Raw genomic sequence first — 23598 nt, 5'->3', positions numbered from 1 at the left:
GAAGCTCTAGGGGGTGAGGAACGCTAAGTGTTGTGAGTCTGCTTTGATTTGGCACACACAGAAAAAGGGGGACCACTGCAGTGGGCTTGTGCTGACTGGGGCAGGCCCTGCACTAGCAGACCTTGCAGCGACTGGATCCCAGCAACCACCCCACACAGAACTCACCCCACCATGGGGTTCAGAGGATGCCACGTCGTGCTGCCCATACAAATCCCAGCCCCTTCTGCCCCCGAGTCCTCCAGAATCCCCCTGCCCCCTGCATCCCTCCCTCCCCCTGAGCATCCCCAGATCCTCCCAGCCCCTCCCGCCCCCGAGTCCTCCAGCATCCCCCTGCCCCCTGCATCCCTCCCTCCCCCTGAGCATCCCCAGATCCTCCCAGCCCCGAGCCCTCCAGTATCCCCGTCCCCTGAATCCCTCCCGCCCCCTGAGCATCCCCAGATCCTCCCAGCCCCTCCCGCCCCCGAGTCCTCCAGCATCCCCCTGCCCCCTGCATCCCTCCCTCCCCCTGAGCATCCCCAGATCCTCCCAGCCCCGAGCCCTCCAGTATCCCCCTGTCCCCTGAATCCCTCCCGCCCCCTGAGCATCCCCAGATCCTCCCAGCCCCTCCCGCCCCCGAGCCCTCCAGCATTCCCCTGCCCCCTGAGCATCCCCAGATCCTCCCAGGCCCGAGCCCTCCAGCATCCCCCTGCCCCCTGCATCCCTCCCGCCCCCTGAGCATCCCCAGATCCTCCCAGCCCCCGAGTCCTCCAGCATCCCCCTGCCCCATGCATCCCTCCCGCCCCCTGAGCATCCCCAGATCCTCCCAGCCCCTCCCGCCCCCGAGCCCTCCAGCATCCCCCTGCCCCCTGAGCATCCCCAGATCCTCCCAGCCCCTCCCGCCCCCAACAGCCCCAACGAACCCTCAGCCCCCAGTCCCCTCCGCCGCCAAACGGCTCCCCCACGCGGCCCAATCAGGGCTCGCGAAGAGGGGAAACGAGTCTCGCTCCGTGCGCGCTGACGTAAGCGCGCCGATCGGGGGGCGGGGCGCGGGGCTCCAGGGGCGGGGCCGGTTCGGAGGGGCGGGGCTTGCGCGGGGCCTGTCGAGCGCGGCGCTGGCTGCCTGTAGTAGCCGCCAGTGTCCTGTCCCGTCCCCGGGTCCGGCGCCGCCCGCCTCGCAGCCGGAACAAAGAAGGGTCCGGCCATGGTGGGGATCCCGGGAGCCTTCCAGTGTAAGAGCCGCCTTCCCGCGCAGGCCATCCTCCCTGCCAGCGTCCCCCGACCCCCTCCGGCTCCCGCCGCCCCGGCCCCCTCTCCCGCCTCGCGGTCGTGTCCCGCCGCCCTGTCCCCATCACCCCTGTCCCCTCTGCCACCGCTACCCCCCTCGCTCCTATCCCTGCCCCCGGGTCCCGATCCCTGCCCCCCTCAGCCATCCCCTCGCCATATCCTGGCCCCGATCCCTGCCCTCCTCAACCATCCCCTCGCCATATCCTGGCCCCGATCCCTGCCCCCCTCACCCATCCCCTCGCCATATCCTGGCCCCGATCCCTGCCCTCCTCACCCATCCCCTCGCTATTTCCTGGCCCCGATCCCTGCCCCCCTCACCCATCCCCTCGCCATTTCCTGGCCCCGATCCCTGCCCCCCTCATCCATCCCCTCGCCATATCCTGGCCCCGATCCCTGCCCTCCTCACCCATCCCCTCGCTATTTCCTGGCCCCGATCCCTGCCCCCCTCACCCATCCCCTCGCCATTTCCTGGCCCCGATCCCTGCCCCCCTCATCCATCCCCTCGCCATATCCTGGCCCCGATCCCTGCCCCCCTCATCCATCCCCTCGTCATATCCTGGCCCCGATCCCTGCCCCCCTCAGCCATCCCCTCGCCATATCCTGGCCCCGATCCCTGCCCTCCTCACCCATCCCCTCGCTATTTCCTGGCCCCGATCCCTGCCCCCCTCACCCATCCCCTCGCCATTTCCTGGCCCCGATCCCTGCCCCCCTCATCCATCCCCTCGCCATATCCTGGCCCCGATCGCTGAGCCCCCTCACCCATCCCCTCGCCATTTCCTGGCCCCGATCCCTGCCCCCCTCACCCATCCCCTCGCCATATCCTGGCCCCGATCCCTGCCCTCCTCACCCATCCCCTCGCTATTTCCTGGCCCCGATCCCTGCCCCCCTCACCCATCCCCTCGCCATTTCCTGGCCCCGATCCCTGCCCCCCTCATCCATCCCCTCGCCATTTCCTGGCCCCGATCCCTGCCCCCCTCATCCATCCCTTCGCCATATCCTGGCCCCGATCCCTGCCCCCCTCATCCATCCCCTCGTCATATCCTGGCCCCGATCCCTGCCCCCCTCAGCCATCCCCTCGCCATATCCTGGCCCCGATCCCTGCCCCCCTCATCCATCCCCTCGTCATATCCTGGCCCCGATCCCTGCCCCCCTCAGCCATCCCCTCGCCATATCCTGGCCCCGATCGCTGAGCCCCTCACCCATCCCCTCGCCATATCCTGGCCCCGATCGCTGAGCCCCCTCACCCATCCCCTCGCCATTTCCTGGCCCCGATCCCTGCCCCCCTCACCCATCCCCTCGCCATATCCTGGCCCCGATCCCTGCCCCCCTCACCCATCCCCTAGCCATATCCTGACCCTGATCCCTGCCCCCCTCACCCATTCTCTCACCATATCCTGGTCCCGGTCCCTGCCCCCCTCACCCATCCCCTCGCCATTTCCTGGCCCCGATCACTGAGCCCCTCACCCATCTCCTCGCCATATCCTGGCACCGATCGCTGATCTCCCCCCTCACCCATCCCAATGCCATATCCTGGCCCCAATCGTTGAGTCCCCCTCACCCATCCCCTAGCCATATCCTGCCCCCAGGGTCGCGATCCATGAGCCCCTCACCCATGCCATATCCTGGCCCCGATCCTTGAGCCCCCCTCACCCATCCCAATGCCATATCCTGCCCCCAGGGCTCTGATCCCTGAGCCCCTCACCCATCCCCCGCCCTGCCCCTAGTTCCCCGATCCCTGCCCCCATGCCCCTGATCCCTGAGTCCCTCACCCATCCCCATGCCATATCCTGGCCCCGATCGCTGAACCCCCCTCACCCATCACCTAGCCATACCCTGGCCCTGATCGCTGAGCCCCCCTCACCCATGCCCAAGCCATATCCTGTTCCCAGGGTCCCGATCCCTGAGCCCCTTGCCCATGCCATATCCTGCCCCCAGGGCTCTGATCCCTGAGCCCCTCACCCATCCCCCGCCCTGCCCCCATGTCCCCGATCCCTGAGCACCTCACCCATCCCCTAGCCATATCCTGCTCTGAGCCCCTCACCCATCCCCTAGCCAAGTCCTGTCCCCAGGGTCTCGAGCCCCTCACAACATTTTCCCATTCCTGATCTCTCTGAATCCTTATCCTGGATCCTTGTGCCCTCACCCCACCTATTTCTTTTCATGCTCCGCCTCCCTTCCCCTGATCCCTCACCCGCATCCCCATTCCGTGTTCCATCCCCACCACCTTCCCTGTGCTCCTCACCAGCATTCCCCTTCCCTCTGGGTTCCCATCTCCTGCCTGTCCCCCACTCCCCTCATCACTTCTGATCCCCATCCCCCTGTCTTGCCTACCCCGGGCCCACTTCTTGCCCCTGCCCCTTCCACTGGGATCTGGAGCAGTGAATTGATGTTTAAGAACGATCTAGTAAATGCCTGCCCTCTCTCTACCTCGGGGGTTTCTAGGGAATGAGCTGCTGTTAGTGCAGAGCTTTAAGGGCTGCTTCCAATGTACAGTTCTCCATGGTGGGAAGGGCGATCTAGATTCTTTCTCTCCTTGGGCTGGTTTAGTGTCAGCCCCCCTGGGTTGCCCTTGATAACCACACTGGCTGGGTAGCTGGTGCTTGCTTTGACGAGAAGGAACGGCAGCTGAAAATGAGTGTGTAAATTAATGTTACTCCTGACTGCATTCACAGTTTGTTTATTTTTGTAGGGAGATGGGGAAGGAAGTGCATTTGCTGCAGGGCTGCCTGCTTCAACAGGGTCTGGGAGATTGTGTTATGGGAGTAGATATTGGTCTCAAGCTTGAGCAGGCCGGGCAGCCCAAGATGTGATGGATGTGGGGTGGGGGACACACCGTTACTCTGGAGTCAATGTACCTTAGCATTAGGTGTGATCAAGGTGTATTGGAAACTGGGTGGTGGCAGCTGTGAATGCTTTTGCTAAGCATCTCTGCCACTTCCCCTCCAGATGTCCAAACCCACTTTCTCCCTCACCCTGGCCAGTGTTCTTCTGTTCTGTCATTGATCTCCTCTAACTTCTATTTGTGCACCAAATCTCTTCAAAAATATCGAATTCTATTGCCCTTATTGCAGGTTAAATCTGTGGAAAACTTGAAAGCCCCAAAGTTTTAATTTTTTTCCTTCAAAGGGTATTTTAAAAAAACAACACCAAAAACTTCAAATAGTGTGTTCAGCTTTGTGGAAACTTTAAAAGAAATTGCTTCTTGGCTCAGACTAACATGAAAAATGTTCATCTCCAAAGCAGCATTTTTGAGAGAGATCTGAGGGAGCGAGTGTGGGTTTGGAATGGGCCTCTTTTTGTTGTGGTGGTTGCAATCGATGACGGTTAGTCTGGCCTGGAGAAACGAAGTCTGCAGCTCAGATATCCCAGGATTTTTGGGGCCAGTTCTTGCTCCCATTGAAGTCAATGGCAAGATTTCTGTTTACTTCAGTGAGAGCAGGACTGGGCCCATAGGGTAAAATTCACCTCTGGGCAGCGAGGAGCAAGTGCAAGGGTTTAATTGTTATATAGGCTGTGTGCTGGCATTTTGCACTGGAGTATATTTTACCCCTTGTGAGACAATGCTTATTTCGAATGTTGTTAAGATAACATGCTAATCATTCTGGGTTCAGTCTAACTATTGGGCAGGTGCAAGAGACCATTACATGCCTGTGGAGTTATTGACTTAAGTGAGGCTCTTTTGTAGACATGTGGGTTCACCCAGAAGGAATTGGGTGCAGGATTGGGCCCGTTCATCTTAAAAAGCTTGATTCTCCCTACTTGCCTTTGGCATTTACAAAAGTGTGTTCTTAATTTTGAGCAAAACCTTTTCAGTTCTTTTTGAAGGGAAATGTTTTATGGATACCTGAGGATTGTACAATTTGTGTCTGGGAAATTGTTTTCATAACAAATGTAAGTTTTTCTGCAATTCAAGTAGATCTGTTACTTCAAGAAATTGTGCAATGTCATATTAACTTCATTTAAAAAATAATATGACTAAACAAGTGTCCGTGTGTGAATGAAGCCGTAAATGCTTAGGGCTGTCTAGACTAGAAAAGTACCACTATAATTATGTTGGTTGGGAGGGTGATTTTTTTGACCATTATACCAGTATAGTTAAGTTGAGATAGCTTTACTGGAATAACTCCCCATGTGGACACTCTTATTCCAGAATAAGAGTGTCTACGTGTGGGATGCCATATATTAGTGTAGCTTATTCCACTTCTGAACCAAAGTAAGCTATATTGATATAAACACTTTTACACTGGTATAACTCTGTCCATACTAGTACTGTTGTACTGCTTTAACTATACTGGTATAGGTAAAGTGGCAAAACTTTCTAGGGTACGCAAGCCCCTTATGAAGTACTTCCTATTTTCAAAACTCAGTGAGTATTAACTAATCCTTTACAACCCTCTTGTGAATTACTTGGGGCGGGAGGGATAGCTTAGTGGTTTGAGTATTGGCCTGCTAAACCCAGGGTTGTGAGTTCAGTCCTTGAGGGGGCCATGTAGGCATCTGGGGCAAATATAAGGGTCAGTACTTGGTCCTGCTGTGAAGGCAGGGGACTGGACTCAATGACCTTTCAAGGTCCCTTCCAGTTCTATGAGATAGCTATATCCCCATATTAAATCCTTTCCTTTTCACAGATGGGGAAATAGAGGCAAAGGTTGTCATCAGTGCCTGGCTGCAGAGGAAGTCAGTATCAGAGTAGTGTCCTGTACTGGGATCACTAGACTGCACCTATCTCTACTAGCCCACTCATCTTCATTACACTGCATGAGTTTAGAGGGAAGGTTAAAACCTGAAACTACTTGATCTTAAGCTGTTCAGGGTGTTTGCTTTAACTCTGTATTAAATGATATTTTACACTGAAAAGTGGTAATTGTCCCCATAAAGGAACATTTTTGACCTATAACAACTTGGTTTTGTTCTATAGTTTGTAAATACTCCATGACAAAGTATTCTCTGTTGTAGAGCACAAATGTGTTTCAAGTCTCTCTGGGCTGGTAAAGCAACCGTATATCTGTGTAAAATAAATTGAACAGAAAGAATAGAACTGGATTGCAGATCAAACTGGAAGGTCAGAATGTAGGAGTCTTTGTTTTGCTTTCTGACAGTAATGGTTCTTCACTGCAAAATCCTAGTAAACCTACTAACGGTCATGTTTACATGTGTCCTTCCTATCAGACAAACAGCCAGATGAACTAGAAACAGAATTGTGTGCATGCATGTGTGTAACGGAACACTTCAGTGTTGCTATATAGCAGCCTACAGAGTGCTCCATTGGGGATAAGAAGGTGATTAACTTGAGCTCCGTTTTAACTAACTTTACCGAAACAGGAGGTCTCCTTCTAGGAAGAGTTGCAGTCCTTTTCTTTGAAAGCTGTAAAGTTGGCAGGGCTGCAGGGAAGTACATTACTGCTGCCAGGGAGTGGATAGATGGTTAGTGTGTGTATATAGCAGTAATAGCTATATTCTTCTGTTCATTCTTCTCATCTTTTCTTATGTGTGCAGCACTTTGTTAATTTATGGATAAACTTGTGTGTTCAGAATTGATTTCAAGCAACAGTGGGCTGAGTTGTACAATGCAGGAAGAGAGAGAGATCACATTGTGATGCCTTTGTGTAACTGTGGAATAGGATGGGTGTTCGCTAAGATCAGTTAAACTGTATCCTGAGTGTGTCTGTGTTGACAAGTTGAGTTCAATGAAGCAAGGCAACCAGTGAAAGTGCATCCTGAAGTTCAAAGAAAATGAGAGAGCATTTTAAATTGAAATGTGCTGGCTTGAAAGGGAATCTGTCTAAAGACAGATGCCAGCAGTAATGTAGAAACAGCCAGAAAAGCTACATGCCTGGTTACTGAAGAAATTACCAAATGAAGGAAACTACAGATGATGGATAAATCCTTGTGGGGTGGTGGAAAAATGTACTGGGATGTGGTGGGAGTGAGGATATTATGCAATCAACCCAGTTAAAAATATTTTTGTGTCAAACCCTGCACACTCAAAACACCATATTGCCCAGGTGGCTGCTGAGAGAAGTAAACTCTAGTAGAGCGGTCATATTATAATAACATGAGTTAGATCATGTAATTACATGTCTCACATTCGCAGGCTATGAAAGAGTGTTCTTCAGCTTGGATGTGTCTTGCAAAAATAACTTGCAAAAAGTCCCATGGTGACCTGTTTGTGGCGCAGAATGACTTTGCAATCAGTGGTGCAGGCATTGACAAGAATGCATATTGGTGCAGGACCAAGCACGAGGTGAAAAGACAATCTCTTAATACCCTACTCAGAAAAGCCATTCAAGGGGGGAGGAAGGATGGTCCTGTGGTTAATGCACTAGAGTGGGACTCTGGAGACCATGTTCAACTCCTGCCTCTGCTACAAATTTTCTGTGTGACCTTGGTAAGTCACTTAGACTTGGATCCTCAAAGGTATATAGACACCTAATGCCCATTGAAATCAGGTTTTGATTCAGCAAAGCATTGAAGCATATATGTAACTTCAAGCCTGAGAGTAGCCGTGTTGAAGTCAATGGGTGCATGCTTAAATGCTTGACTAGATCAGGGCCTTTTGGGTAGTCTCGGCGACACTGCAATCAGGAGATCAAAGCTAGTTCTAGTAACAAGAGCAGTAAAGTTGCAGCAGCACAACCAGTGGTAGCATGGCCAGCAGCCATTCAAGTTTGTACCCAGTATCCTGGGCAGGGTTGTACTCAGGAGGTTAGCCCATGCTGCTGTCGCTGCTACACTGCTGTTGTTACTAGAACTAGCAATGATATTCTACATCGGGGTCGGCAACCTGTCAGAAGTGGTGTGCCGAGTCTTCATTTATTCACTTTAATTTAAGGTTTCGCGCTCCAGTCATACATTTTAACGTTTTTTAGAAGGTCTCTCTCCATAAGTCTATAGATTATATAACTAAACTATTGTCGTATGTAAAGTAAACAAGGTTTTCAAAATGTTTAAGAAGCTTCATTTACAATTAAATTAAAATGCTGATCTTACGCCGCCGGCCCCCTCAGCCCGTTGCCGGCCTGGGGTTCCATTCACCTAGGCTGGCAGCGGGCTGAGTGGAGCCTGCGGCCGGGACCCCGGCTGGCAAGGGGCAGGCAGCCAGAACCCCAGACTGGCAGCAGGCTGAGCGGGGCCGGCAGCAGGGACCCCAGACTGGCAGAGGGCTGAGAGGTTCAGCCCACTGCCAGTCTGGGGTTCCATTCGCCGGGTTCCGGCTGCCAGCCCCGCTTAGCCGGCTGCTGGTCTGGGATCCCGGCCCTGCCCACATAGAGTGGGTACCTACCTTCTCCCTGATTCTAGCCCATTCTCTTCCTCTCTCTCTGCACTGAGCTGAGGGTGGGAGTGCACTGACCACAGGGCTGGGGGTGAAGGAGCAGGCTGGGGGTTGGGGTGTAGGGTCTGGCCAGGAGCTAGAATGAGGGAAGGGGCTCAGGGTTGGGGCAGGAGTTTGGAAGTGGAGTGCTTACCTGGGCAGCTACCATTTGGTGCGAGGGGTGCAGGTGGGAATGTGGGGGTGGGGGTGGTGCAGGAGCTCCCGTTTGGTGCGAGGGGTGGGGGTGGGAATGTGGGGAGTGCAAGAGTCTGGGCATGGGGTGTGGGGGGGCTGGGTATGTGTGGGGGGGCTGGAGTCAGGGCTGGGGTCGGGGGGTGCTGGAGTCAGGGCAGGAGGCTGGGTTTGTGTGAGGGGGTGCAGGGTTCAGGGCAGAGGGCTGGGTGTGTGTGTGGGGGGGTGCAGGAGTCAGGGCAGAGGGCAGGGGGTGCGAGCTAGGGTCATGGGGGTGCTCCCAGCCCCCTGCCCAGAGCGGCTCACGGCAGGGGGCTGGAGGGGATATGGGATATGTCCTGATTCCACCCCCCATCCCCAAGGCCCTGTCCCCACCTCTTCTCCGCCTCCTCCCTGGAGCAGCGAGCACCCTGCGGCTCTGCTTCTTCGCCTCCCTCGCAAGGGCCATCAGCTGATGGGCGGCAGGGAGGGAGAAGAAGAGGGGCAGGACCCCAGCACTCTGGGGGAAGAGGCGGGGGAGGGGGAACTTGCGTGCCTTGCAGCACAGCTGGCAGAACCAAGCTTCTTCACCCTGCCCCCGTGGGCGGGGCGGGGGTGGGGTGTCCCGGCCGCCGGCCCTGCTCAGCGTGCTGCCGGCCTGGCAGGCAGCAGCGTGCCATTAAAAAACCGGCTTGCATGCCGTCTTTGGCACATGTGCCATAGGTTGCCGATCCCTGTTCTAGATGATCAAACCTAACTCAGCTATGTCTACGCAAGCTGCAGTTAAATCTCTGGACTGCTGTTTGGACATACCCTTTGCCTCTTTGTGCCTTGATTCCTCATCCCTAAAATAGGCAGAGGAATGCTCCCCTACATCTCAGGGGTTCTGTTAGGATAAAAGTACCAATGTTTGTGAGGTGCTCAGATATTATGATGATGGAGGCCATGTAAGTAGATAAAGAGCAGGCAAAAAAATGGTGTGAGTGCCAGTTATTGTTAACCATATGGGCAGCAGCTGAACACTAAGGAGCTTGAGGCCAACATTTACCGCACAGTGAAGCGTAGTGTCTGTCCGAGGACATGTTTACATTTTGTCTTTGATATTTAGAAGAAGCAAGTCAGCAGGAGTGGGCATATAATGTCAGTAATGCCAAATATATACATTGACTTGGTTATTTGGCTAATGTTTTCATTACATTAATGAACAAATTTACTGGCTGCATTGATAAAGTACTGTGGAGGAATCCTTAAATGTTCTCTATGAAGCTGATGGCTCAGAATAGAAGTGGGAATGCAGGTGGCCATGTGTGTTTGAAATTGGGAATATTCCAGATTACTTTAAAATAGATATTAGCATACCTCACTTGCATATATCTCTTTCTGGTATGATAATGGGGACAGCTCTGATGCACAAAAATTAAAACTGATCTTTTAGGGACTTGACTTTGCTTTTGTCCTGGGGTAAATTCAATGGCTTTAGTGGAGTTACTCTTCCTTTACACCAGAGTAGGTAAGATCAGAAGTGGGCCCTGAATCTTTTGAACTGGCTGAACAAGAGAAGCTTTTTCTTGAATATGGTGTGCGACTTTTCCGAGCACTGGATGGAAAACAGCACGTACGTGAGGTAGAACTCATGAATCGATTTGCTTCAGAGCAATGTTGAAATGAAAAGTCACCGAACTTGAGACCATTATTAAGAATTTCATCATAAATTAACAAAGTCTCACAACTAGCTCAATTTTTACACTGTGCCTCTATTTTTTTTTTTTTTAAAAAGGCCTGCTCTGCTTTCACTTCTATTGGTGTAAATCAGGAATGAGTCCATCTATGGCGTTAGCATGGCATAAAACTGATGTAAGTGAGAAGGGAATCAGGCACCACAAGTCCTCTGGTACGGGAAGTTATGGATTCAGTGCCTCAGCCCAGATAATTGATTCACCTGAAACTCTTCCAGGCAGTTTGAAACTATTTTTCCAAGGCTTCTCCTTGCCTCCTGTGGAGAGTATCAATGAAAGAAAGTCTGTGGCAGAAAATTGTCCCTATGTCTGTCTTCTCTTCCCCACACCTGAAGCCTGTCTAATTCAACAGGGAAGATTACCATCTAATGTCTATTATGTTGTCTCAATAAACTTTAGTCTCCAGGGTTGTAATGCCTGCACCTTTCATTAGTGCTAAAATTCCCCTTCCTTTCCCCCAACAAAAAGCCCATCCTTCTGGAAAGAGAAGCACGAACTGCTACAAGTAATGACAGGTTTCAGAGTAGCAGCCGTGTTAGCCTGTATCTGCAAAAAGAAAAGGAGTACTTGTGGCACCTTAGAGACTAACAGATTTATTTGAGCATAAGCTTTTGTGTAGCTCACGAAAACTTATGCTCAAATAAACTGGTTAGTCTCTAAGGTGCCACAAGTACTCCTTTTCTTTTTGCAAGTAATGAGTTATCCTTCAGCTGAACTTTGTTCTATAAATCAGCCTTTAAGTTATAAGCAGAGACACGAGGTCAGTGGGCAGAGAACCCTGCATCCTTTTAGGGCTCAGAGTCTAGCTTTTCCCTTGAACGTACAGAATTCTGGAAAATTTGAGACTTCATTTAAAAATAGCCCTCACCCTTCTGGTTGTAAGGATGCTTTAAACCGTGTGCTACTGGCATGACTGAAACTGAACAGTGACATAGTAACACTGTTTGAAACATCTCATTCCACCCAAAAAATCTTCTAATTGGGATGGTGCCAGGTTTCAGAACTAGCTGGCAATTTAAAATGTTGATATTAGCCATTTTTCTGTGGATCATCTCAGAAGGAACTGTCTAAAGCAGGTATGTACCTGATGTTCCATTAATTTAAAACAGTGCTGTAGATGAACACTGCTGCCGCTTTTAAAGACCATCTAAGCTAGTCTTTGTTAAAGTAAATCAATAAAAAACCCCAATAAAGGGCCAGTTCTGCCGTCTCTAATGTCTCCCTTTCTCCTTCTGGTATCTGGGGACTCTGTTGTAATAGCAAATGCCTCCAAATATATCACCTGGGGCCAGTGTAGCTCTTGTATGTGTTTGCCCAGCCATTTCTAATGCACTCATTACTGTAACGTCTAGGTGCAGATCTTGTGGTGGATCTCACCCCGCTGTCCCCCATGGACAGCAGTTGCAGGGCCTGGGATGCTGAGCAGGACATGCTGGGATGATCTACGCTCCCAGATGGACAATGGACAACTTCATAACGTGACACCTTTTGCAGCCTACTTCTCCTCTCCCCCACCCTGCCCAAACTGTTGCCATCTCTGCTGTGGGGCCTCCTGGTTGTTGGGGTGGGGGAAGAGACTGATCTCAGGGCTCTGAAACTCTTGTGATGGGAAGGAGAGTGGTCCTGTGAAGAAAGTGCCGTTGGGAGAGCCTCTGCTCCCCACACCCTGTGATTCCCTGTAATGAGCCACATGAAGCATTTATTGCTATTCCTATTGCTGCTATAACAGCATCCCTCCATCGTGATAGCAATGACAAGTATTTATAGAGCACCTCACTGAGTGGTGGACACTTTACAGGAGTCTTGGGAGGCAACTGGTGGCTTTTTCTCTCATTAGGTCATCTTCTGGGCATTGCCAGCTGGCCTTCCTCCCCATGCCAGATCTTTAGGGAGTTACCAAAGGGGCCCTGAGCCCCCCTCTCGCCAAGCTCAGAGCAGGCTGTATAATTTTCAGGGGCAGAGCTGCTGCAAGACTAAGGGTGAGGCGTGGCTAGCGCACTGAGCTTGCAGAACTCCAGTCCCACCTTCCAGGGTCTGGGCCCAGGCTCTACCACTGCACCATGCTCGTACGCGGGCCTGTCAGATACAAAATGCTGGATTCCTGCATTGCAACCTTGGAGAAGCTGTGGGTTTTCCATAGAACTCGTTCCAACAGCAGTGAGCGCAATGCCTGCCCTTACCCTATTTCTTAAGATGTTCAGTGACCCATTTATCTTATGTTATCTAGTATTAAGACATAACTTAAGAAACAATACATATTTCCTAGATTTGGGACTCCAAGCTCACTGACTCTTGTTGCCAAAATTCCACAGAGATATCAGCATTTTGATTAGATGCTGTTCAAAGACAGAGATGCTTAAAAGCCATGTGGGCTCTCCTTTCCCTGAGGCCAGACCTCCTTGGAGCTAATGAAGGTTACGTGGGCCTGGCAAAGAGAATGTACTCCAATGGCTGTTTCTTGGTACCAAATCTTCAGTAGTCTCTGTGGTTACGCTGCAAACTAGATTTTCCGGAACGCTTATCTAGAACTTCTTGTTATCTAAAGCAGTCGTGGCTCCAGATATAGGGAGTTTCAATAAAACGATGTCTGAGTAAATGTGTGTGTGTGTGTGTGTGTACGTGCATGCATGCGTGTGCACACTCACATGTGTGAGGAGCCCAAGAGCCAGGGTGTGGGGTGCTTTAGCTGAATGCTAAAACACCGTGGAGCCCAATGCCTCCCAGGATTTCCACCACTGTCCTGGCTCCTCTGTTCAAGGAACCCGGCCAGCAGCCTTTCAGGTCTGCAGCCAGGGTCTTCCCTCCCCCTTATCCATAGCTTTGTTGGGGACCAAGAAACTGTTGGATATTCGGGACTCTATAGGGTTTTTGTTAGGGAGGGGAAAAAGTGTTCAAGGTGGTTGGCTCCCTGATGGGCCATACTCAGGCAGGTGGCTGGGTTTATCTTGTGACACCACTCCAATGTCTGACATTTCTAGCTCAGAAACAATAACTTGTGCTAAGCTTGTCTTATCTGTGGACATGTTTTTCTAATTAAAGACAAAGCTCAGTAAATATTTTTTAAATGATTGAATTGCCAAAGTATGAAATACACATGTTGGAAGTCAGACACACTGAATACCATGTGCGATTTCCCATAGCCCTCCATTAGAGAAGGTTAGTGTGATGCAGATCTTAGAGCTGTGGATGACAGGTTTATCTGGGATGATTGGCAAAGATTTATAAACTAAGAGGAGATTTACTTTACACACACCTCTCTCCCTCTCCCCGGTTCCACCCTGTCTCAGAAATAGGAAATTGGGATCACATTAAAGTCCTAATTGGTTTGGCTCCAGCAAAGGTTTGGCGGCTGCCAAATAGTTAATTTATTGTGTGAGAGTTTGGCCATGTGTTGAGAGGCAAATTTGCTTTAAGCAAGGGATCTTTTGTAAACTGAACATCTATTCATTCAGCAGGCTCTGTTTACAAGTGAGCTCTGAGCAGGCCCCAGGAGAAACAGGCCTGTTTTACATAACAATCAGAACACAACAGGGCCCATGGACTCCAACACAGCAGGAGAAGGGAAGAGAGAAGGTTTGGGTCTTTCGAGCCCTGTGATGAGCTGAATCAATGGATGCAGGGTTTGTCCTCTCTTCGTGTGTTAGAAAAGCTTTGGAAATACTTGGGCGAAACAGTTTAAAGGGGTTTTTAGTATGACATTAATTTTAAGTCTCTAAAATGTTTGTCTTCATGAAGGTAGGGGAAGCTCTGAGGAGAAAGTTTTGGAAAGAGAAGCAGCCCTAGTGCTGTCACCTCTAGCACAACCTGGTGGGGAGACCTACAGGGTCGTTAGTTTTCTTTTCCTTTATGTTATGAGGAAGGGTAAACTGGAATGCACTTTTATCTGGCTGGCTTTCTGTAGCCCTGCAGGACCTTGCTTTGTTCTTGATCCCGGTACTCTGTGAGATCGAGATCGCTCTTGCTGGTGATAATTTTTCATGTTAGATTTGTTATCTCTGGCTCTTTTCTCTTGGGTCTGGTGAATCTAGTAAGGTTTGACTCATGTGAACTTGTGTGGGAAGCAGTCTCAGGCTGTCACATTGGCTTTAACTATAAACCGCTCTTATTTAGACTATCATCTTTGTTTGGTGTTCTTGAAATGGAAGTTGCATGTAGTGGACAGGATATTGCAGACTGAGATGCAGTATCTCAGCATGGCTTTGGACTTGGCATATGGTTTGAAGAAGCTGATAGGGACTAAATCATGGCTGTAATAAAAATTATCTTTAATTTATCACTGACAGTTAAATAACTAACTTTGTGTTAGGGACCCGCTTCCAGCTAAGAGGAAACAATGGTATTACTGAGGTGCCCAATGGTACCCTTATTGTCAGTTGTCATTTCCATTACAAAATTGAGATCTTAAGGTTCAATATTTTGGCCATTTAATTTTCAGCTGTGAAATGTTCCATGCATGCTAACTACAAGGCAAGAGCTCAGAGGGGGATTTTAGGTGCTTAGCCCTGAGAAGGAATTTGTTCTTGTGCCTTCAGATATTTCAGAGTGCTGAGCGTTTAGGAGAAATTGGTAGGTGGTTGCAGCACACTCTCAGCAATACTTTTCCTTCTGTAACTTCCATCTGCTCCTCAAGCAACTTCCTTAGCTGTGCTAAAATCCATTAAGTCCTATTTATGATCCAAAGGCAAATACAATACAACCATTGATTTGTTTATGTAAATGTAACCTTTCTCCTGATAATTGTAATAATTCTGAAGACACCTAATGATAGTACAAAGTCAGTAAAGGTGTATTTTATGTATGTATCAAACACTTCCAGTGGAAACATGATCATTGTCACAACTGAATGTTAATCAATTTGTGTGTGTGTGTGGGGGGGGGAGTTGCAGAGGCATCAGTTCAACAAACAATATTAGATCAAGCTGAACCTCTTTGTACCAAAGCTGCTTCTGCCTGGGGCTGCCACATGCTATTCTGACACACAGACTAACACATTCAGCATGTGGCACCCTCCGTTTGCCAGTTTTAGTGTTGAGATGATGGCAGGTTCAGGCAGCATTAACTGCTTTGTACAGACGAGTTGCGTGGGTGTTGGAGCAAACAATAAAGATTGTTTTATAGAGCATCTTTTCATCCCAAAGGATCCTAAAGAGTGTAAAATCTTGTCCAGGAAACTCTTCTGCACCCACCACTCTGGGGTTAACTACAGTAATTGTTTCATAGCACACAACAGTACCTAACAGTTTAGGCAGGAAGCAAAGAGGAATACTGTATCCAGTTGCAGAACAAAATAGAATTAATATCAGGATTTGCCTCAAATAGCAGAACTGTCTTCATTCCAGCTTTGCCCAAGTTGGATGAAAGTTTTCTCTCCATTGTCTTTTCTTTGTTTTAAAGAACATCGTACTTAAATCAAGTCCTTCTTAATGTAATGATTAAAAGTAGCAAATTTTAGCCAGAAATTCTTATGAGCTCCTACCACCTGCTGTGTTTGCAGTTCAGATTACTTTACCTGGGAGAGCTGTTGACCTTCCGACACCAATGGCCCAGCCTTTACTCTTTAAGCTGGTTAACTGCCTAGTTTGTATTCCACAATGTGCTTGAAAACTCCACCACCTTCATGAAACTGTTACATTCTCACTTTCAGAGATGCTTGGACCAGGAACCATTAAAAAGCAGTTAAACTAGCTTGGGGTCATGTGCCTCAGTGTAAACACCTGCCTCCTGTTTGGGTACTGTGGCTCAGGAAGGGAGCAGTGGCTGGAAGGTGAGTGTGGATCTGTGGAGGGGAATATATAATATATCGTTTGTTTGTTTTTTAGAAGTAGCCTACTTATCAATAACTGCAGTCCTCCATCATGGGGTAACTTTGTTGGAAGTAAACAGTGGCTGGGATGGTTAGAATATGGAACCGCCTTTCTGTCTGCATAAGCTTAGCATGCCAGTGGTTTGAATCTGCAGACCAGAACTCCTTTCCAACTGGCTACATTTACCAGGATGACTGCACCATCCACAAATGGGGGTGCATCAGTGCTTTTTGCACCTGTTTTGTAACACAGCAGTACAATATGCAGGGCATCCAAGTAATTTATACCCCAGCAAACACATCCTGGCATTGGGAACATGAGTTTCCATCTCATTAAGCTACTGGCAAAGCCTTGGTAATTCCAGTCACTGGTACAGTAGAGGAATTATCCCCCCAACACTGCTAGTTCTGTCAGTCCAGAAAATCACTGTTTATTCTCACCAGTTGTGTGTTTACATTTGAGGGAAGGAGAGATTGTGCTGAAACCATTGTGAACTGTTGCTTCAGTGTGGTCTGCTTTAGTGTTCTTGTTATAAGAACAAAGGGTTTTTTAAATACATATATATAATAGAGGATTTAGATGCATTGAATATAGCTCGGGGGATCTATACCTAGGTTATAATGTTAAATTTGTTTGGAATCTATGGTTTTTAAATGCAACAGATTGCACTGATATTAAAGCTTACAGAGGCTAGATTGCTTAGCAGTTTATGGAGCCATTCATTTCTAGATCGACTGCAGCCCAGGTTGGCATTGGCAAAGTTATTACCATCTGACAGCTGTTTGTTGGCCTGTGTGAAATGAGTTGTTGGTTTCAGTCCATTCCTAGCAGACAGGTGTCCATATCACAGTTGGTCCCTTTTTGGCAGACTCACTAGAGATGCCAGGGATTAAATAGACCATGGAGACCGGGCTCTCAGGCTCCTAGAAGTGAGCCTCTCCAAGTAAGAGGTGAGGCATATTGATGGAAGAGTGGTATGCTTGTGTTGTGGGGGTTTTTTTGTGGTGAGGATGCAAGGGAAGTTTGCACTGCTTGTGGTTTTGCAGGTTTCAAAATATTTTGTGTACAGAAAAGAGAATCATGTACCCGTGGCCCTGTGTTTCATTACACAACTCGTAATAGTCTTATACAAAATACACTTTGGAGGTTTGTATTGCAGCCTTAATGAGAAAGGTCCATAAAGGAGAGGTCTTGCAGGTCTTTCATGAAAATCTCTGCGCTTCATGAAATGCTCTGCTGTTTCTTCATTAAAACAGGATTATCTACTTGAGATTATCCATTCCACATGGGTTGGGCAAGCAGCACTCTTCCATTTTCATGTTAAAATCCTCTAGGCTACAGACAGCCATTGTAAATCGGCTGAGGTAAGGAAGAGTTTTTAGTATCCAGGAGGCTGAGCAGTGCAGAGTTTTGGAAATGTGACTTGAGATGAGAGGAGCTTTTATAAGTGGCAGTTCAATTATGTTTGACTTTTGGACCCATGGGACAGATTTGTGGGTTGTCTTTGCAAACGGCATCTTCAGCAATTCTTAACATTCAAGAGTCCTGTCTCAGAGATTCCTTCTGGCCTTCACTAATCACTTTTTTTTTTTTTAATCTAAACCTTAGAGAAAGAGTTCAGAGTTTTTCTAGACATGACACCAAGCAAATCAGTCAGGCAAATAGCTTCCATTTGCATAGAGATCTTCTGTATGGTGACCCCTCAAGCTTCTTTTGAAATGATGCCCTCAACCAGATTATCATGGTTGTCCTTGTTACACCCAAACATAGCATTGGCCACTGCAAAACTTTATCCCACTTCTAATGTAAGTTTATTGCATCTGATCCAGTTTCATAAAACTTAAATTCTAGTAAAGGTTCATCTCACTTGGGAAATACCTTTCACATCATCTTTTCCATATTTGGGCTGGGCAGGCTGAGAGAACTCACCCCTGTATATATGAGTACAGTGTCTTTTCACCATTCTATACACCATGTCTGCAGTCGCAGTATGAACATCCCATTTGCTTCCGTGGAAGCTTACGGGGAGTGGTCACGGTGGTGGTGAAGGTAGAAGTATCAATACATGTGGCAATCAGATTAATTACACAGTATCTTAGTTGTAATAAGAATTTGGACTCTTTAGGTCCTTTTTGAACTACTTTATTGTCCAAGCTGCAGGACCAAGTTGCACACAGGCGTAATTGGCCAACATATGAAACATGGAGGTACTACTTTGTTACAATGGACATGCCTTTGACATTTTCTCTAGATTTATAAACAAATAAAATTGAGCATATGTAAGGCTCTAGGTGCCTCTGCCATAAATTACAAAAACAAATAAAAACGTACATCACCAAAACTCCCCTCCCTTCTGCACATCTACCCCCAGTCAAAACCCACCCTGTTTTGTAGTATATGTCTTGCAATGTGCGCTGCAGGCTAGCAGTCCTGGGCTATTTTAGATGTGGGGGAGCTTTTTCCAGAACTGAGGTCCCCTTTGGAGAATGCTCTAATGCCAGGCCCATCTCTTTTAAGTTATTGGGGTCCAGCTGGTGTGCCTCTGATGATTGTGTGCATCAGTACAGCTGGAGGAGAGAGCCATTTAGGGCTTTATTGATCAAAACCAACACTTCATCTAAAGTCTGAAAAACCAACAGGCAGCCAGTGCAGATCATGGAGCACAGGTGTCATGCACTGTCACCTGGAAGCATAACTTAATAGTGCAGAAAGCAGCAGCCTGCCTATCTTAAATTTCTGGATTGATTTAAAGTGTTAACCCCAGGTAGCAATTCTGAGGTGACAAAGACAAGGATAACAGTTGCCAGATCCACATCCAAAAGAAGCATTTACAATTATCTAGCCAGGCGCAGGTGGTAAAATGCCTTCCTGGACATTAATGCTGTATGATCATTTGTGTACCAACCCAACCCCCAGATTACACTCATGCATTACAGTTGATAGCATCTCACCCTTGATCAAATATAGTGAAAATACGCTAGCTGTATCTTCCAGTTGCTTCCAGCATCAACTCACTCTCATCTGGACTGAGTTTCAACCTGTTTCCTCTCCTCTATGCTCATTCTCCCTGGGACAGTGGGCCTGACACTTAACAGCTGTCCAGGTCAAGAATATTTTTTCTGTCTGGCTTTCAAACTTAATATGTGGGCCATTAAGAAACATTTTCTTATTGATGATTAATGGATCTTGATACTTTACATTTGTGTGAAATTTGCGTTTTTAAAAAAATTATGGTTTAGGGTTGGCAAAAAACCGACCACATGAGACTCCAAGGACTTCATTGTTTTTGCTGAACTGTCAATCAAAAGCTAAGCAAATGTAAGTGACCCTTGTTCAATATAAAAATCTATGTGCCAAATTTCAGATCAGTGGCGTTTGAAATGGCCAGCATTTTAAGTGACCAAATAGGATTCACAGTCAAAATGCTGATATGGCCTTAACGACATCAGTACTATAGGGAGCTGTTATAACTCTTATCTGCTTTTAAAGCACAAGGCATGGATGTGAAAGGCCAGGTGTTTGCCTTTAACTGCAGCTGCACCATCTGAGCAAACAGGTGGAGATGCTCAGGGTAGTCAGCAAAACGCAGCTGATAAAAGTTAAGAAGACATCTGATGTGCTATTTTACATGAGTAAAATGGATCCCAAGTGAAATCACGTGCAATTAAACACAGCTTTACCTTAACATAGGTGTTGGCTGGACACAGGATTAATAAAATGAACAAAAAATAATGTATGTTTCAGATGTGTTTGTTCTCTCTGGGCAGCAAAGCTGTCAAATCAAACCAGCCATTTCAAAAACTGTTTGTGGGTCACTGAACTTTGGGCAGTTATGCCTACCTCACAGGACTCTTAATGCCAAACCCTGCACGTTACTGAGAATGTTGTACTTTAGAATTGATGTTTTTTGCCCTCTCCCTTGAGGTCAATTCTGTTTCATTTAAATTAATGATTAAATTGAAAAAGATTGCATTTTTAAAATTGTTTTTTGTGTGAATTGGCCTGTTGGAATTTTCCATGGAACTATTTTGTAGGCAAACCCTGATTAACTTGAATCCCTGCACAAACTTTTGACAAACTGTTTAAACTAAACATAAAACCTCTGTAGAAGTCCTCTGATCTACAGTAGTGTGATGTTGTAATTCAGCAGATGTTTTTGTAATGTAAATGAAAATTCTACTCTTTGGTCCTCTTAAAGGCTTGTGCGTGTACATTTATTATTTATTGGTATTGCAGTAGTACCTGCAGGCCATGGTCTGAGCCCCATTGGGTGAGGCACTATGCAAACAGGTAGCTAACTATAAGTTAGTCCCTGGCTCAAAGTGAAAAGGAGTACTTGTGGCACCTTAGAGACTAACCAATTTATTTGAGCATAAGCTTTCGTGAGCTACAGCTCACTTCATCGGATGCATACTGTGGAAAGTGTAGAAGATCTTTTTATATACACACAAAGCATGAAAAAATACTTCCTCCCACCCCACTCTCCTGCTGGTAATAGCTTATCTAAAGTGATCACTCTCCTTACAATGTGTATGTTAATCAAGTTGGGCCATTTCCAGCACAAATCCAGGTTTTCTCACTCCCGCCCCCCCCACCACACAAACACACAAACCCTCAAGAATGCTCAAGCATTCTTACAACTACAGTACCCAGCTGCGGAAGTGAAGAAACAGATTGATAGAGCCAGAAGAGTTCCCAGAAGTCACCTACTACAGGACAGGCCTAACAAAGAAAATAACAGAACGCCACTAGCCGTCACCTTCAGCCCCCAACTAAAACCCCTCCAACGCATTATTAAGGATCTACAACCTATCCTGAAGGATGACCCAACACTCTCACAAATCTTGGGAGATAGGCCAGTCCTTGCCTACAGACAGCCCCCCAACCTGAAGCAAATACTCACCAGCAACCACATACCACACAACAGAACCACTAACCCAGGAACCTATCCTTGCAACAAAGCCCGTTGCCAACTGTGCCCACATATCTATTCAGGGGACACCATCACAGGGCCTAATAACATCAGCCACACTATCAGAGGCTCGTTCACCTGCACATCCACCAATGTGATATATGCCATCATGTGCCAGCAGTGCCCCTCTGCCATGTACATTGGTCAAACTGGACAGTTTCTACGTAAAAGAATAAATGGACACAAATCAGATGTCAAGAATTATTCATAAACCAGTCGGAGAACACTTCAATCTCTCTGGTCACGCGATTACAGACATGAAAGTTGCGATATTACAACAAAAAAACTTCAAATCCAGACTCCAGCGAGAGACTGCTGAATTGGAATTAATTTGCAAATTGGATACAATTAACTTAGGCTTGAATAGAGACGGGGAGTGGCTAAGTCATTATGCAAGGTAACCTATTTCCCCTTGTTTTTTCCTACCCCCCCCCTCCTCGGATGTTTTTGTTAAGCCCTGGATTTGTGCTGGAAATGGCCCACCTTGATTATCATACACATTGTAAGGATGAATGCATCCGATGAAGTGAGCTGTAGCTCAGGAAAGCTCATGCTCAAATAAATTGGTTAGTCTCTAAGGTGCCACAAGTCCTCCTTTTCTTATTGTAAGGAGAGTGGTCACTTTAGATAAGCTATTACCAGCAGGAGAGTGGGTTTGTGTGTGTGTGGGGGGGGTGAGAAAACCTGGATTTGTGCTGGAAATGGCCCAACTTGATTAACATACACATTGTAAGGAGAGTGATCACTTTAGATAAGCTATTACCAGCAGGAGAGTGGGGTGGTAGGAAATATTTTTTCATGCTTTGTGTGTATATAAAAAGATCTTCTACACTTTCCACAGTATGCATCCGATGAAGTGAGCTGTAGCTCACGAAAGCTTATGCTCAAATAAATTGGTTAGTCTCTAAGGTGCCACAAGTACTCCTTTTCTTTTTGCAAATACAGACTAACATGGCTGTTACTCTGAAACCTGGCTCAAAGTGTTCACAGTCTAAACACTTGACATCAAAAGCACTGTTCTCAGTGGTTGAAATTAAGCATGTACATAAATCTTTGCAGGATCAGGAGCCAATAATTTAATCCAAGGGGAATCCAACTGAATAGAAAATATGAAAACTGCAGGTTTTTGTCTTTGAAATATTCAGCACAGTTATCACTTATTTGAAGTTACCTGATAGTTCATGATTTATTTATTTTTTAGCTTATTTGTCAAATACACCCTCTTGAGCACTGTATTTACACTGCTGTAGGAAGCTTTCAGTCAAGCAGTGCTGGGTGGGAGCAGGCCACTTGGATTTCTTTTAAAAATAAAGGGGCTGATGAGTCTAGTGGGGTGGGAGGAGGTATTGTTTCATGGTCTCTGTGTATATAATGTCTTCTGCAGTTTCCACAGTATGCATCCAATGAAGTGAGCTGTAGCTCACGAAAGCTCATGCTCAAATAAATTGGTTAGTCTCTAAGGTGCCACAAGTACTCCTTTTCTTTTTGTATTATGATGATAAGGTACATTACTAATTAGTTCTACGTTGTGGTGTTGAGAATAAAACCCTATGCTTTTAATTAGAAAACGTGCATTTCTAGGATGGACATATTCATGGCAGTGGGGCATTTTCCATTAATGAGGTATTTTTGATGGAAAAGTAATTTTTGAAAGTTTTGAGTATGATTTATTCCTTTGTATTTATTGATAACTCCACAAGGGACGTCACTATTTATTTGATGTGGCCAGGCGCTCATCTACCATGGTGGTGGGCAGCAGTATAAAACCCTAAAATAGACAGGTCAGTTTAATCCTCTGTCAGGAATAAGCAAAGCCAAAACACACAGATTTACACTGAAAAGTGCCAGGCTTGGAGTTTTGCTGATGCTCACTGCACTTCCCTATTTGAACTGGACCCATGCTTTCTAGGTAGCTACTGATGGTTAGCATTCGTGTAGTTCTTAAGTTTGTAATGGAAGGTGGGTTGGTGTGTTCTGTCAGCATACACTTGATTTCAGATGTTTCTCCTGTGGCACTGGCTTAATATTAGTTTTTGAGACCTAACACAACATGTAAGGGAAATTACAGTGCATAATATGTTTGTCCAATGACATAAATTCACAGCGAGTAATGCTACTGCATTTACGGTGTTAACTTAAGTTGCAGTTTTACCTGAAAAGTTGTCTGTATAAAAATGGCCCCATGCTACATAGCAAATCTGCCCTTGTGTGAGTATTCAGTCATATCTGCTCACTTTAGTGACTAAAACAGTTTTTTTCTGCTTTTTCCTCCTGTTCACCCTGCTGAGCCAGCACACCTAAGGGAACGAGCTGGAGTTGATATCTTTCTTGTGTATCCTC

The 23598-nt window shown here is 47.3% G+C and overlaps 1 protein-coding gene across 3 annotated transcripts in view; it reads left to right on the top strand.

Annotated features, from left to right (window-relative positions):
• Positions 1 to 1073: 1073 nt before the first annotated feature.
• CBFA2T2 (CBFA2/RUNX1 partner transcriptional co-repressor 2) overlaps positions 1074 to 23598 on the top strand; it is a 99707-nt gene continuing 77182 nt past the window's right edge. For all 3 annotated transcript variants that reach the window (XM_077832016.1, XM_077832015.1, XM_077832014.1), the window contains exon 1: positions 1074 to 1208. In XM_077832016.1, the coding sequence (XP_077688142.1) occupies positions 1181 to 1208 (28 nt within the window). In that variant the 5' untranslated portion in view covers positions 1074 to 1180. The remainder of the gene's footprint in view (positions 1209 to 23598) is intronic.

The sequence above is a fragment of the Eretmochelys imbricata genome, chromosome 13, assembly GCF_965152235.1.
Source record: "Eretmochelys imbricata isolate rEreImb1 chromosome 13, rEreImb1.hap1, whole genome shotgun sequence".
Taxonomy (NCBI): domain Eukaryota; kingdom Metazoa; phylum Chordata; order Testudines; family Cheloniidae; genus Eretmochelys; species Eretmochelys imbricata.
This window is presented reverse-complemented; position numbering and strand designations above follow the sequence as displayed.